The 13319-nt window shown below is 43.4% G+C and overlaps 1 protein-coding gene across 1 annotated transcript in view; it reads left to right on the top strand.

Moving 5' to 3' along the window:
- TMEM255B (transmembrane protein 255B) overlaps window positions 1–9473 on the top strand; it is a 67193-nt gene extending 57720 nt beyond the window's left edge. Inside the window, exons 8-9 of the mRNA XM_059839630.1 lie at window positions 5914–6057; window positions 8813–9473. Coding sequence (XP_059695613.1) covers window positions 5914–6057; window positions 8813–8980 — 312 coding nt within the window. The 3' untranslated portion in view covers window positions 8981–9473. The remainder of the gene's footprint in view (window positions 1–5913; window positions 6058–8812) is intronic.
- The last annotated feature ends 3846 nt before the right edge of the window (window positions 9474–13319 follow it).

The raw sequence follows: 13319 nt of genomic DNA, 5'->3' as shown, positions 1-13319 counted from the left end.
AAGGAAGTATAAATGTACAATGGAGATGCTTTAAATGTGTTTCCAGGGTGTTGTGGGAGTCTGGAATGTGAGCCACCGCAGAAGGTAGCAAGAGCGTAACCCAGGTTCTTGTTAATAGCTCCCTTGGAGCAGATTAGAATGAAAAAATACTAAATGTCACTGCTTTTAAATAAACAATATAGGGTTTATTATAAAGCAATTTGGTTGCAAAGGAAAACAGCTATGGAGCCGTTTTGGTGGTTATTATCTACAGTAATACAAGATTAAAGCATTGCAATGTGAAAGTGCAACAACATCACCCAAGGACACACACAAGGAGAAGGAAAGAGATAGAGAGAACAGGAGTGTGAGGATCTCACCACCCACAAGAGACAAGGCTTGGTTGCTGTGCAGTCTTGGTCAAGATGGTGGTCACTGACCACATCTGTCTGGTGGTGGAGAGAAATCCCCAGAACACAGCATCTAGTGGGTCTATATTCATTCTGGTTCAGGTGGGAATGCTCAGGTACCTCCTACTAGGTGGGGAGCTTGACACAATAATGTGAATTATGGGATGCTTTAGGAATCTTTGACACCTTCTAAGACAGCATAGCTGCCCATCCTAGCAGCAGCTGAGTCAGTTTTGTCCCATCAGTAGAAATAAAGACACTGAGACCACAGGCATATGTCCTGAATTCCCTGGTACTTCCCCAGGGGGAGGAGGGGGACACCCACAACCCAGCGGTTTGTGCTAGAGACCAGAAATTAGCATGACAATGGGAACAATCCATCTCCACAGGATCCAGCTCCTATCTCACTTACAGCCCATCATTCACCCTGTGCCTTATCAGATCAGAGGTTTGGCCATTACACACCCAAAAGTTCACCTCCTCCAGCTCAGCTGAGTGCCTTGGGGTCTCAACAAATGGGGTCTCAACAAATGGAGGTATGTTTTGAGTCATTGTCCCTTAACAATTCAGCCTCTCTCATGGATTTATACCTTTAGGCAAAGCTTTTGCCAGCTGTTCACAGCTAAGTGGGTCAAGCCCAGTCAAATACATGAACGGAGGAAAAATACCACAACAGTGTGAACAAATGTTGGCAATTCACCTAGTGGCATATGTTTTTCCTTTCTAATTCATCACTGAATGTGTGGGCCAGCACGGAGTCTGAGGATGCTAGTTTGTAGCTAACATGTAAAAGTCAAGTCCTAAGTGTGACTGCTCAGCCTTTTGTAGTTCTTTTCCCTAAGAATAGGGATGAATTCTGAAGTACCAGTTAAATTTTTATTTAAACAGTTGTGTGCTCAGGACACTTCAACATCCTCTTTTGTTTCACTAAGGAATGCTGCCTTCTAACTACTCCCTGTGCCACACCACCGTGCTGTGCTTGTGTGCACCACAGCATTCAGAAGAGACTGTGCAGTGAAAGGGATTCTCCAACAAAGTCCCTCATTTGCCTGGTGTTAAAGGGTGAAGTTGCTGTTCCTGGGATTATTACTGTCAGTGGCCCTGTTTGCTAAAGCAATGCCTAAAGATCAAGCAAGGGGCTCATGATTCAGTAGGCTCTAGGAGAGTAGTAGAACTAAATGGGCAGAAGCATGGAGATGGAGGTGAAATGCAGAAACCAAAGGGAGGTGTGATAGCAGCATGGGGCATCTTAGATCCATGATGTGTCTGGTCACTGTTGCAGAGGAGAAAACTGAATGAAAGATGGGTACCATGAAAAAAAGAGAGAGAAGGCAAGAGAAGGCATGAAAGATAGCTGAGAGATAGAGCAGGCAAGAGAGATGAGCTGTACATCAGGACAGGAAGGGGAGCACAGTGGCAGGAAGGGGCTACTCAGAACTGGCACCCAGTCAGAGCCAAAGCTCCAGTCAGACTGGAGGCCATCAGGCCTGACAGGTCTGACCAACCAGCATTTCTTACGAAGCATGCCCAGACTATTTGCAACATATGTTGGGTGGTTATAACCATGTTCAAAGTAGAGCAGGGCCATGTGAATTGCTTGAAATTCACCCTTGTTAAGAGTTGCAACATTTCCTGGAAATTTTCCTTTGTCCAGCTTAAGCCAAACAAGCGCCCTGAGCTATCTCATGTAAGAAATGTGCAGCTGAGCTCTCCTTTATGCAGGGGACTCCTGCAAGGAATTGATAACAGATTGCAGCCAGCCACTGAAGACTTGCAGCTGCCCTAAGGGAGTAGAAAGCAGTTTTCCCATCTTAATTCATCCCCTCCCTGTGAGAGCAGCAGAAGGGGACCAGAAACAACCACAGTGGGAAATGAGGGGAAGAGCAGGTTGCATGTGGAGTGAAGTCAGCTATCATCTACAGTAAGTTTTTGGGAGAGCACTGCAGCTTAGTGCCCCTAAATGTTTTCTTCTTCCTTGCAGATGGGTGTGAGTGCAGCTGTGGGAAGCATGCAGAGAGCCAGCCTGAGTACACTTAACCTGTCTTGCTCAAACTTAGCTTACATGAGACTTGGGTTGATGCTTTGATACAGCTCTGTGCATTGCAGGGCTATCACTGCACTGCTCATGAGAAACATCAAGCCAAGGAGATGTTCCTGGGAGAACTGCAGTTTCCATGATCTGGCACATTCCCTTGCTGGGAGGCAGACCCTGGGTCATGGTCTGGGTCCTCCGACTGGGTGGCATAAAACCATGGAGGGAAATCAGAGTAGCAGTGGATGTGCAGCTTGACCCCAGGCTTAGCTGGAGTGAGTCTGTCAGGGCTCCAGCTAAAAACCTCATCTGAATAAGCTGTTCAGTGTCTCCACTGAGTGTGAGCAGGAAAAGGATGTCATAGTTCAAGGGAAAGATGAGTTTGTGTCAGTCACCTCGGCTATGCTTGTGAAAGCCTTACTAAAGCAGCAATCCAAAATGCAATGACCGCTCCTTGCTCCTGCCTGTGCTTTCTCAGGGTTCTTTTGAGTTAGTACCAGAAATAATTTGCTAATCTGCTGCTCCTTTTCCTTACAAAAGGAGTAACTCTTGAGGGAAGACAGGGGCCAAGAAAACATCAAATAGAAGAGGAAAAGAAAGGGGTATGGGACTGATATAAAAAGAGGAAAAAAACCTCTTAAGTATGTGAGAGAACTATTTATTTTGCTTTAAGATGTCACCTTCTCACATAAATGCTCACTGGCATTTTGCAGGGAGAACTGCAAAGCCCCCTGAAATGCCTCACAGCATTGCTTTGGGATTGACTTCCAGAAAACACAAGGCCAGGCTGACTAGTCAAACAAAAAACATCATGTTTATCTCTGGGGAATGCCGGCAGCCAAACCATGTTACAAAGGGGAGAGTTTGCAAAACAGTGCCCTTGCCTTTAAACCCATCATATTTCCTGGACAGAAAAAAAGTGTTGTTTTGGTTATTTCGGCTGTTCTTTCTTGTGACAAATTCCCTGCAGATCCTGGCATGTTCCCCTGATCTCCTTTTAAGATCTACAGCGTGCTTGGATATAGGACACGGAGGCAGTTACCTTAAAGTCACCTCTAACAAAAAAGCAGATCAAGATATTGCATCAAGAGATGTAGTTGAGGTACCCAAAATGATAACACACTGTAATTATTTCTTACAGAAGTTGCAGGTAAAGAATTACATGGAAAATTTCACTTGCTGATGAGGAGTTAATCTAGAAACTCCGTTCCCTGTCCCAGTGATCATTTGATGACTTCTGGATGTTTTTCTGACACACCTTGACAAGGAATCTGCCTGCCCTGAGTTTAGGGCTGCATTAATCTGAACTACTGATAGTCCTGAGGGGAGGATGGGGGGGGTGGGAAGGGGATACCTTTTGAAAATTTGTTTTAATTAGTCTCCTTCTTGCAGTCCTTAAAGGAATCTGAACAGATTAAATAGCATTGCTTTATGCCCTCTCCTCTTCCTTCACCCTGCTCTAAAAAGGAAAGGGAAATTAACCCCTAATTACTGAGCTACTTGCCATAGCTTCATGTCTTAGCACTCATGCAACTACAGGTGCAGTCTGATGTGAAAAGAAGCTGGAGGTCAGACATAAGTGCTCTGGCAGGTCTGTGTGAGGCCAGTGAGCTGAGTGAGCTGGCACTGTTAGCACTCCCTGGCTAGTTCATAGCTCCTTATCTCTTTGACTTGGGTGTTGGTGCAGTTTAGAATGTCTCAACCCACCCATGTATTTTAGGTAATTTAACACAGAGTAATTACTGGAATACTTGATAAAAGCATCCAACCAGCTTCAGTAACCACAACTTGTTGCTGGCCCTGGGCTGAGACCAGATAGCATGATAATAAGGTGCTTTGAATTAGTAGGTGTGGCATGGATGACTCCCCAAAATTGTCTTCTAGGACTGATGAGATGTTCATCCTTAGCAATTAGAGAGCATTGCTCTGTGGGTGGATGGAATGTGAGAGGACTGAGAGAGGTTCTTAAGAGAAGAAGCCAAAGGGGTCACGCAGCAGCACCCAAAGAGACCCACACCAGAATTGGTGACAGATGCAGAACAGGCACCTATATTTCACATCTGTGGGTAAAGTTTCTTGACTCATTTATGTCAGAGGGATCTGATTTTATCCCTCCTCTGAGGGAGGAAGGGTGCACTCTTGGGCTGAGCACTGGCCCCAAACCTTTGGGTCCGAAGCAAGCAGGTTACCTGCTCCTCCCTACTCCTGAGGCAGTGTCTCTTCCCCACCATATCCATCCAGCAGGGCAGGTAGAAATGTGGGGGGTACCTTGCAGATGAGAGTGTTTTGAGGAGGGTGCCTTGAAGATGAGAGATTTGCCTTCTCCTATGAAATAAGCTCTCTGCCTTTGATCCCAGCCTTTCTCCATGCCAGCTCCTGAAATGCCAGATTTCTCCAGGAAACTAAGGCCTAGATTTTACAGTAACTTTATGTGGTACATCAGTGACCTAGGTGATGTTTTCCATGTACAAACACAATTAATATACCTCTTTCTCAATTCTCAGTCACAGAGAGATATCACACTGTCTCCAGAGGATGCAGTGGTTTATATCTCCCACTGATAAATTTGAAAGTGAAAAAAAAAAAAAAATCCTGGCTGCTGCTTTCAGCAGTTGTCTGGCAACTACCATATTTTATTATTTCAGTGAAAAGAAAATTCCATGCTCTCATGTGGAGGAATATGCTAACAAAAACAAAGGAAATAAAAGAAACCACTGGATTTATCTCATGAAAATATTTCACAAAGCTCTGTTGCTCTGCTGTCCACAAATTGTTATATAGCACAGGGCTTTAGGGTTTAACACAAACCCTCTTTCACATTCAGCTTTTGATCTTTCTTCCTGACCAAGATTTTTTAGCTGGTTTAATGTGAGCTATTACTTCTTCATTCAAACTTCATTTTGCATTGTAATTAAAAGACATGCCAATAAAGCCATGAGAGAAGGATTTTCTGCAGTAGGAATGAGGAAAGCACATTGAGAATGATGCTGGAGAGCCAGCAGCAAACTCCCAAGTGAGAGTGAGCTGTGAAAGAAGAGCATCTGGAAAGGGAGATCTAGGTAAATCTGTGTAGGAAAGCAGAGAAAAAAGACTTGAGGGCATCAGATAGTTGCTATTGGAAGGAGTCAGCAGCAAATGGTGAAGGACTTGTTGTTTGGTGCTGGATGAATAAGAAGAGGCAGCCAAAGCTGTGTGCTGTGCACTTCAGGGTGTCTCGGATCTGGAGTCCTGCCAGTGCTTCTGTAACTGTTGCTAGGGAAGCACCAGCAGCCTTTTTCCAAGGGAAGAAGATTAAAATAGCTGTGTATTTTTACTCAGAAAATTCATTCCGGATACACCCTCCTCTCATTCTGTCTGCTGGTTTTTGTACTACTGGTATTGTGTTGGGAAGCAGAAAGCTGGTAAATTGTCTTGTTGCTTGTGTTAGGAGCAGCTCCTGCTCCAGCCCCCTCTACATTGTACTGATATATTGTTGTCTTGTGTGCTCAACAGGTACCTCTGTCCCAAATTGCCTTCAGTGCTGCACCTCCTCCTCAGATCCTGTACAATCCTGCCCAGCAGATCCTGACCTACGCGGGGTTCTGTCCTTCTGCAGCAACAATTTCTACCTATCCCTCCTACCCACTGCCTCTTCAGGTACAGTACAAACACACACCCTGCTCACACCATCACAAAAGCATTAGCTGCTACTCAGTACAAACTCTGCAGAGGTAGGTCTTAGCTGGACCCCAGCTCCCAGATTTGTCTGTGGGATGACTTAGTCTGTGCCTAGTTTTCTGGTCTGTTCTCAGACTTCAGGATTTCTCTGGTTGTCTTTTGGACTCTTACCTGCTGATGAGGTAAGAGTTGCCAAGAGTAGAGAGAGAAGGGAATAGAAGCACATGAAATCAGGCTGAAAAGATTCATGTAAGTAGTCATGAGGATCCATTGTAACTGTTCAGTCCTGTGTGCACTGAGAAACAGAAATACATTGCATTTACCCCAAATTCTTATCTGTACTCCAAGTTAAACACCGTTTTTTCCCTAGATTTCTACTTTTTCAAATAAGTCTGTTCATTTCTCTTCCTTCACTTTCGTAACATTCAGTGGCAGACACCATGAGGGGTCCCCAAGTCAGAGGAGGTTAGTAAGAAACACTGGGATCCACTGGGATGGTTAGTAAGAAACAATAGGAAAATCTAACTCTATTCCTGGGGCAAAAAGTAAAAGCAAGCCACCTCCCTGTATGTATGAGATCATTATGTTGCAGTTTGGAGAGAAGTAATTTCTGCATCAGTATATGAATTTTAAAAAATAATAAATTTATCCAGAGGTACAAATCGTGAATAATGGAAGCAGGAATGATTAGGAACAGCCAGAAGCTTAACTGTCATCTGCTTCCACTGCTTGAGAGCTGTGGGCTGAATCCATGGGGCTGGAGGTCTTCAGGTTCCATCTAAGTGCTTCAAGCTGTTGGATTCAGACCTTCACAAGCCCTGCTCAGATGGCTGAAATCCTTAATCCCAGTCTGGGATTCATCTGACTGAACTCAGGGGCTGTTGGCATGTAGGGATCTAGTACTGCCTGATAATGAGATCAAGTAGCCACCTGTTCCCTACTGCTACTCTGAGAGGGTCCAGGTTCAGGTCCCATTGTCCCCAGGTCACATCTGTAGGGACATCTGGGATATCCCATGGCATCCCAAAAGGGCTGCACACTTAGATGTGGGGAATTGAATTAAGTTTTAGCTGTCCAGAGAGTAGAAGACCCTGACTGAGCTGGTCTACCCTTTAGAGTCACTAGTGGATTATCTCAGGTTAAAGATTTATGACATTCATTCCTGGTCCTTTGCTGAATGCAGTATCTCACTGAAAAAATGCTTGCCAGAGAGGCAAAGTCTCTATGGCAAAAAGAAATGGTGATAGCAGAAATGCATTTGGAAAGGATGTAACCAGCATTTCTTTTGTTTACTGTGACATGTGTCAACGAAATAATACATCCCTTACTGGTACAGTTCAGCCACAACTGGTCTTGGTAACAGGCCAGCCAGCTGGGCAGGTAATGGTCCCGATTAGCTGGGCAGGGACTGGTGGTGATGACAGCACTTATGGGTTGTGCCAGTTATTCCTGCTAGAGAGAACTCACTGCAGAAACAATTCCAGGCAAAAAGATGGAAGCAGTGGTTGAAGATTGAGAGGGGAGGGAAGCAACAACTCTGAAATAAATAAAGCCCCAAGCCAACCCAAAACCACAATACCTAAGTTTGGAGGTGATGTATCTAGCAGGTCTCTCAGTGTACCTGCACTGCCTCAGAGAGTTAAAGGGCATAAACAAGCCTTCCTGTTGGGATCTCCCCATTCTCACTCACTAAGTGTGGTACAAATGCAGGACAACATTCTCCTTGCCTGGAGGGTTTGACCCAGCAGCCCCTGCTCACATGGAGCCCCATGGAGGAAGCAAACACCTTGGCATAGGGTCTGCCAGCCCTGAGATGGACAGCTCTGAGATGCCATTGACCAAGGGCAGCCCTGGTCCTGACCTTCTAGATTGTGGCTATTAATTTTTTTTAGCAGCAGGGAACATCACTTGCCCAGATTTTTCATTTCCCTTGAAAAAGAACCGTGATTACTTTTTCTTGTTTTTAAATTCCAGTCACTTTAAGTTCACTTAAAGTCTGAACTTGAGGGGAGCTGAGCCCAATTCTTCAGTTGAAGCCCACATATAGCAAGTGCTGGCATATGAGGAGTAAAATCCTCACCCTCTGGAAATCAGTGACAAAACTTGGTTTAAACCAGTAGTAGGATTTTATCCAGAATATTATTCCCTACATGCATTCTTTTGTTTTAATGAACCCTGCTTGTTTATGAACATGGGCTGCTTCCCAAACTCTATTTATTTTATGTGCCTTTTTCAGGCAAAACCCCATCATAGCTGACTGCCAAAGAGGGAAACACGTGCCCACCTGTAAAATTTTCTCTTAAGGGGAATCTGCATTTGGCAAATAATTATGCAAGTATTATAACTGAGATTAATTACATCTGAGGTAATTTAAATTTCACAGTGAGGCCTGGAGAGGAGCAGCTACACATAACCTAATCAGTCAGTCAGGTGCTGTGCCTCACCCAGGCAGCCAAGCATCTTTTCCTGCAGAAATTCCTGTTCTGCAGTATTGCCTAGCTGTCTGCACAATGTCTATTAAAAATGACTTGGGTTACAAATGGAATCTCTTGTTTCACTAGACACCATCATTGCTACACTTAAGCCGGTGCTTTAGAACTAAAGTTAATGTTGTGCTGCAATGCATGAGAAGTTTAATCATGGGCATTATTATGTAACACATGGCAAACAACACAAAGCTGCAATGGGGTTGTAATCCTTTACTGAAGAAGTTATTTTTCCTTTTCTGATACAGCCTGCCAGCAATTTTCCAGGAACATCATCTACTGACATTTCTTTATCAGAAGAAACTCAGCCTCCATCTCAGTCCAGCTCCAGCTATGGTCTTCCCCCAAATGCTCCAGCCCTCTATACACCAACTTACTGCTTGCCTGGGGAAAAGCCTCCACCTTATGCACCATAGAACGAAGAAATTATTTTAGTAGCTGGTAGGCTTTTATTTTGTTTTGAAGAAACTTCTGGAAACTGTGCTCTGCAGGCACTAGATTTCCCAAAGGAGCCCAGCACAGAGTGTTACTGCCACTCTGCTTGTACCCACATCTCCCTGTGAGCAGAGCAGAGCCCTGGAGCTGTGAAGGCAGGCATGTCACCACTCAGTGTGCCTGCAGTCAGATGTAGTAGAACTTTCTGGCTACTGTAAGCATGAGATGTTTCCCTCCCAGTCCACTGCAGAATAGATTTTCTTCAAGAGGGAAAATGAAGAAAATATTCCAGATATGTGTTCTGCTTTCATGAACCAGTATTGAGGGGTTTTAGCCTGTGTTGTCTGAGTGAATAGCTGGGAGCTCCCAGAGTCAATAATTTTGGGTAGCAAGAGTCTGCTTGCTTGTAGTGTTTAATAACTCTTCTGGTGAAAGTGTTGTACCAATAAAGTGTGGCAGTTATTTTACAATAAAGTTCCCTGTGTATATTTATACAATCCTAAGGCTGCGTATATTTCGAAGGCAAGGAAACAAAAGAACACAGGAAGAAGCACTCTATCAAATAGTTTCTCTTTTCAAGTTTCAGATAGAAGGGCTAATTCTGTTTGGACTGTTTTAGCTGAATTTTGTGCCAGTCTAGTCTTCATAATAAAATGTCATGTTAATGTACTAAAAATACCATTTCCAGGCCTGTATTTTAGGCTACACTTTAGTGTTCAAATTAATTCTTTTCTAGTCAAAAGAGCACCACAAGCAAAACCATTTTAGGTTAAATGCCTCTTATTTATTTTTAAGTTAATCCAAGACCTAATGCAGGTCTTTCACAATGACTGAAAAAGAGTGAATGAAAGGATGAAAGGAATGAAGGGGCTCAATTCCTTTTTTAACGTATTTATTTTATCCAAATGCTAGGCAACAATACCTTTGGCAGTGCCACTGACAGGAAAAAAGCCATGTCTGTTGTCTGCACCCTGCCTCCTCACCATGCACCACATTAGCTGGGATTCCTTTTGGCACACACCTGCCATATTTTGGGACAGGGGTACTTGCAAACAGCATGAAAACCCATCTAAATGCTGCATCCCTTCACTGCATTTTGTTCCTGCAGGAAGGGTGTTGGTGCTGCTTGCTCCATAGATCTTACAGTCTAGACAGCAATGAAGCTCTAGAAATTTCCTGAAATGCCAAAAAGTAAAACAGGGAATGGAAGGTATTTCTCATTAACATTTTAAGCAGCTGCTCTGTATTATAAAGATACTGAAAAAAACTAAATAAACAAAACCAGCTTACTTGACAGTTTCCTTTGAAAGGAAGAGACACCATCAGACCTGCTTAAAATGGAAAAAGTGTTATGCATCCTTTTGCATAACACTTTGCAACTTGCAAAAAATATCTGTTAATTAATGTGTCTTACCTCTGTGTATAAAAAGCAGATTCAGTACTCTCTTCAGTAAGAAGAGAGATTAATTTATATGGATCATAAAAACCACCTTTTGTTCAATTAAGCTTTTTCTGAGATGCAAAGTTTCAGGCCAGTGATGAGGTGTCTTATGTGTATTGTTGACAGGGTGAGTTATACGAACGTGGCTGAGAAAAAGAGAAGTCATAAAAGAGATAATTTGTTTTGTTTTAAGCATTAATTTAATACATCCCAAATGCTTAGTTCTTGTGCAAGTACATGCTGTGAAAAGCACAGTCACTCTGATTATGAAGTGAAGCTACACATTTACTTCTTTTTACTTGCTATGAATACTACCAGGGGAACCACCTGGGTCCATTTTGAGGACTCAAGGTCCAGAACAGACTTGATTCTTTTGGGTTGAACACCTAGACTAACTGAACAAGGATGAAATCAATGTTTCTCTTGGGCTGAAGCAAGTGACTGAGAAGGAATAAAGGAATGCTTATTGCAGCAACCTCTTCTTCCAAACCTTTCTCCAGTATGGTACTGCAGTAGAGTATTAAAAAAATTCATCTTTAGATTCTGCCCCCCCCACCCCTTGCCCTCCCACCTCTTCTGTCATTCTCCAGACTGAGAAATTTGGAGTTTCTCTTCTAAACCACATTTTGAGTCAGGGTGCATTGTGGTCTATGCAAAATATCTACACATACATGCACACATATGCAAACTTTGGGAGCAACTTCTGCTCTGAGTTAGAGAATTAAATGCTCTTGTACACGTGACATTTAGTGTGGAACTGCAGAGTATTGTAACATACCACAGGATTCATCTTTCCAGGACCCAAAATAATTCTGGCCACATAAATAGTGTCTCTTACATTAACACAAAAGTCAGACATGTTTGTGATTCATTTATACCACACGGTAGTTTTTTGGGGACTACCACAGAGATTTTACCAAAATTCCAGACATGAAGCTATTTTGCTAGGTTGTTTCATTTGAAAAGAACAACAGAAAGCAGGGCTTGTTTCATCTTCTTGGTTTAAAAATAGGTATCTTCCGAATCTGTAATTTTTTTCAGTGGAGTTACTCCAAATCTAAAAGATGGGAGATTTTTGAGGTCCAAACCCAGCCGGCAGCCCAGCCCTAGGCAGCCACTCACTCATTCTCCCTTGCTGGGACTGGGGAGAGAATCAGAAGGGTAAAAGTGAGAAAACTCATGGGCTGAGATAGAGACAGTTTAATAGGTAAAGGAAAAACCACACACACCAGCAAAGCAGAGCAAGGAATTCATCCACCACTTCCCGTGAGCAGGCAGGTGTTCAGACATCTCCAGGAAAGCTGGGAAACGTCACATGGAACAGTGACTTGGGAAGACAAAGACCATCACTCTAAGTGTCCCTCCCCTTCCCCTTTTGTCCCCCAGCTTTGTGTGCTGATCATGAGGCCACATGGTGTGGGATAGCCCTCTGGTCACTTGGGATCAGCTGTCCCAGCTGTGTCCCCTCCCAACTCCTTGTGCATCCCCAGGCCCCTCACTGGTGGGGTGAGAAACAGAAAAAATCTTGACACTGTGCAAGCCCAGCTCAGTAACAGCTAAAACATCCCAGAGTTATCAACTTTTTTTCCAGCACAAGCCCAAACTACAGCCCCATACTGAATCACAAATTGATCCAGAGTAATCATGGTAACATTAAGCACTTTCAGGAACAAGGTGGTTTCCCTTGCTCAACTAAAAAAAAGCAAAAACATAGAACTACTCCTGGCTTTTCCTATCCATGCATGGTCTGTCAGTAATTACTGTCTAGTGGGAAATTTCCTTTCAAACTTGTGTCTGGTCAGAGCTGACAGTAGGTCCTTCTCCAAGTATAAATGAGTAGGTTGGTCCAAAGTGTTTTTTTCTGCCCTACTGCATTACTGCTGATTGTTTTACTTTTGATAAGAAGCTACGATGCCACGTCTAATGGCTAATAGAGTAGCTTCCTCTTCTCTGCTAAGTAAAGCAGGGATCCTTGCTAGAAAATATGCTTGGAATAGTCTTCCCCTTCTTGCCTCTTTTCTTCTGGGACAGTTGTATCTTCACAGTTTGGTCGCAGATGTTGCCGCACATGAGGATTATTAGGCTAATGTGTTATCTCCTTATCTGTTTAGGGAAAACATAACATGACTGACCAAGAATAATTTATAAAAGACCTTGTAGAATTAGACCTTTTTCATGCTAATCCTCTGAAGGATGCTGTAACCTTAGCCACCCAATACTTGGATTTTGTGCCACAGCATATACGAGTATTACTCAGTTTACTAATTTGATGCAAGACAAGGACCAAACAAAACAAGATTTAAGTGACTCAAGAGAGACTAGGCAAAGCCCATCCCAACTTCAGAAGGGTAGCTGAAAAGTTGTACACACTTTATGGCTCTAAAACCTTTCCTACAAAACCCCCACGGATATTCTCACCTCATGCAGCTCAGCCTGGCTAACTCTCTCAGCTCAAGCCTCTCTGCTCCCACTAGGCTCACAGTGAATGAGCCAACCTAAAAATGCAGCAGCAAAAATATGTCATCACCAGATAATATTCCCCAATTCTCAACACCTCATCATTTACTCCAACAGCTATTGACACAAAAACTGTATGGCTTTCAACTTCTTGAGTCTTTTCTTCTAAATGTTTCCTGCTGATCCAACTTAATTTTCCATTTTCTGTTGACCAAGAGTTTTTCTAAAGGTCACAACTGAATCTTTTTTCTGTGGTACCAGAAAGAGAAGCTCTAGTAGTAAGAATAGCAGCCACCATTTCCTCAAACAAAAGCAGCCCTTCCCCTTTCCCCCACCCTCTCCCAGTGTATCCTCCAGATCAGGCCCAGTCTGAGTCACTGTCTCCAAATACCAGAATACAGAATAATCTCAGTACAGGTAAA

The sequence above is a fragment of the Haemorhous mexicanus genome, chromosome 2 (genome assembly GCF_027477595.1).
Source record: "Haemorhous mexicanus isolate bHaeMex1 chromosome 2, bHaeMex1.pri, whole genome shotgun sequence".
NCBI lineage: Eukaryota > Metazoa > Chordata > Aves > Passeriformes > Fringillidae > Haemorhous > Haemorhous mexicanus.
This window is presented reverse-complemented; position numbering and strand designations above follow the sequence as displayed.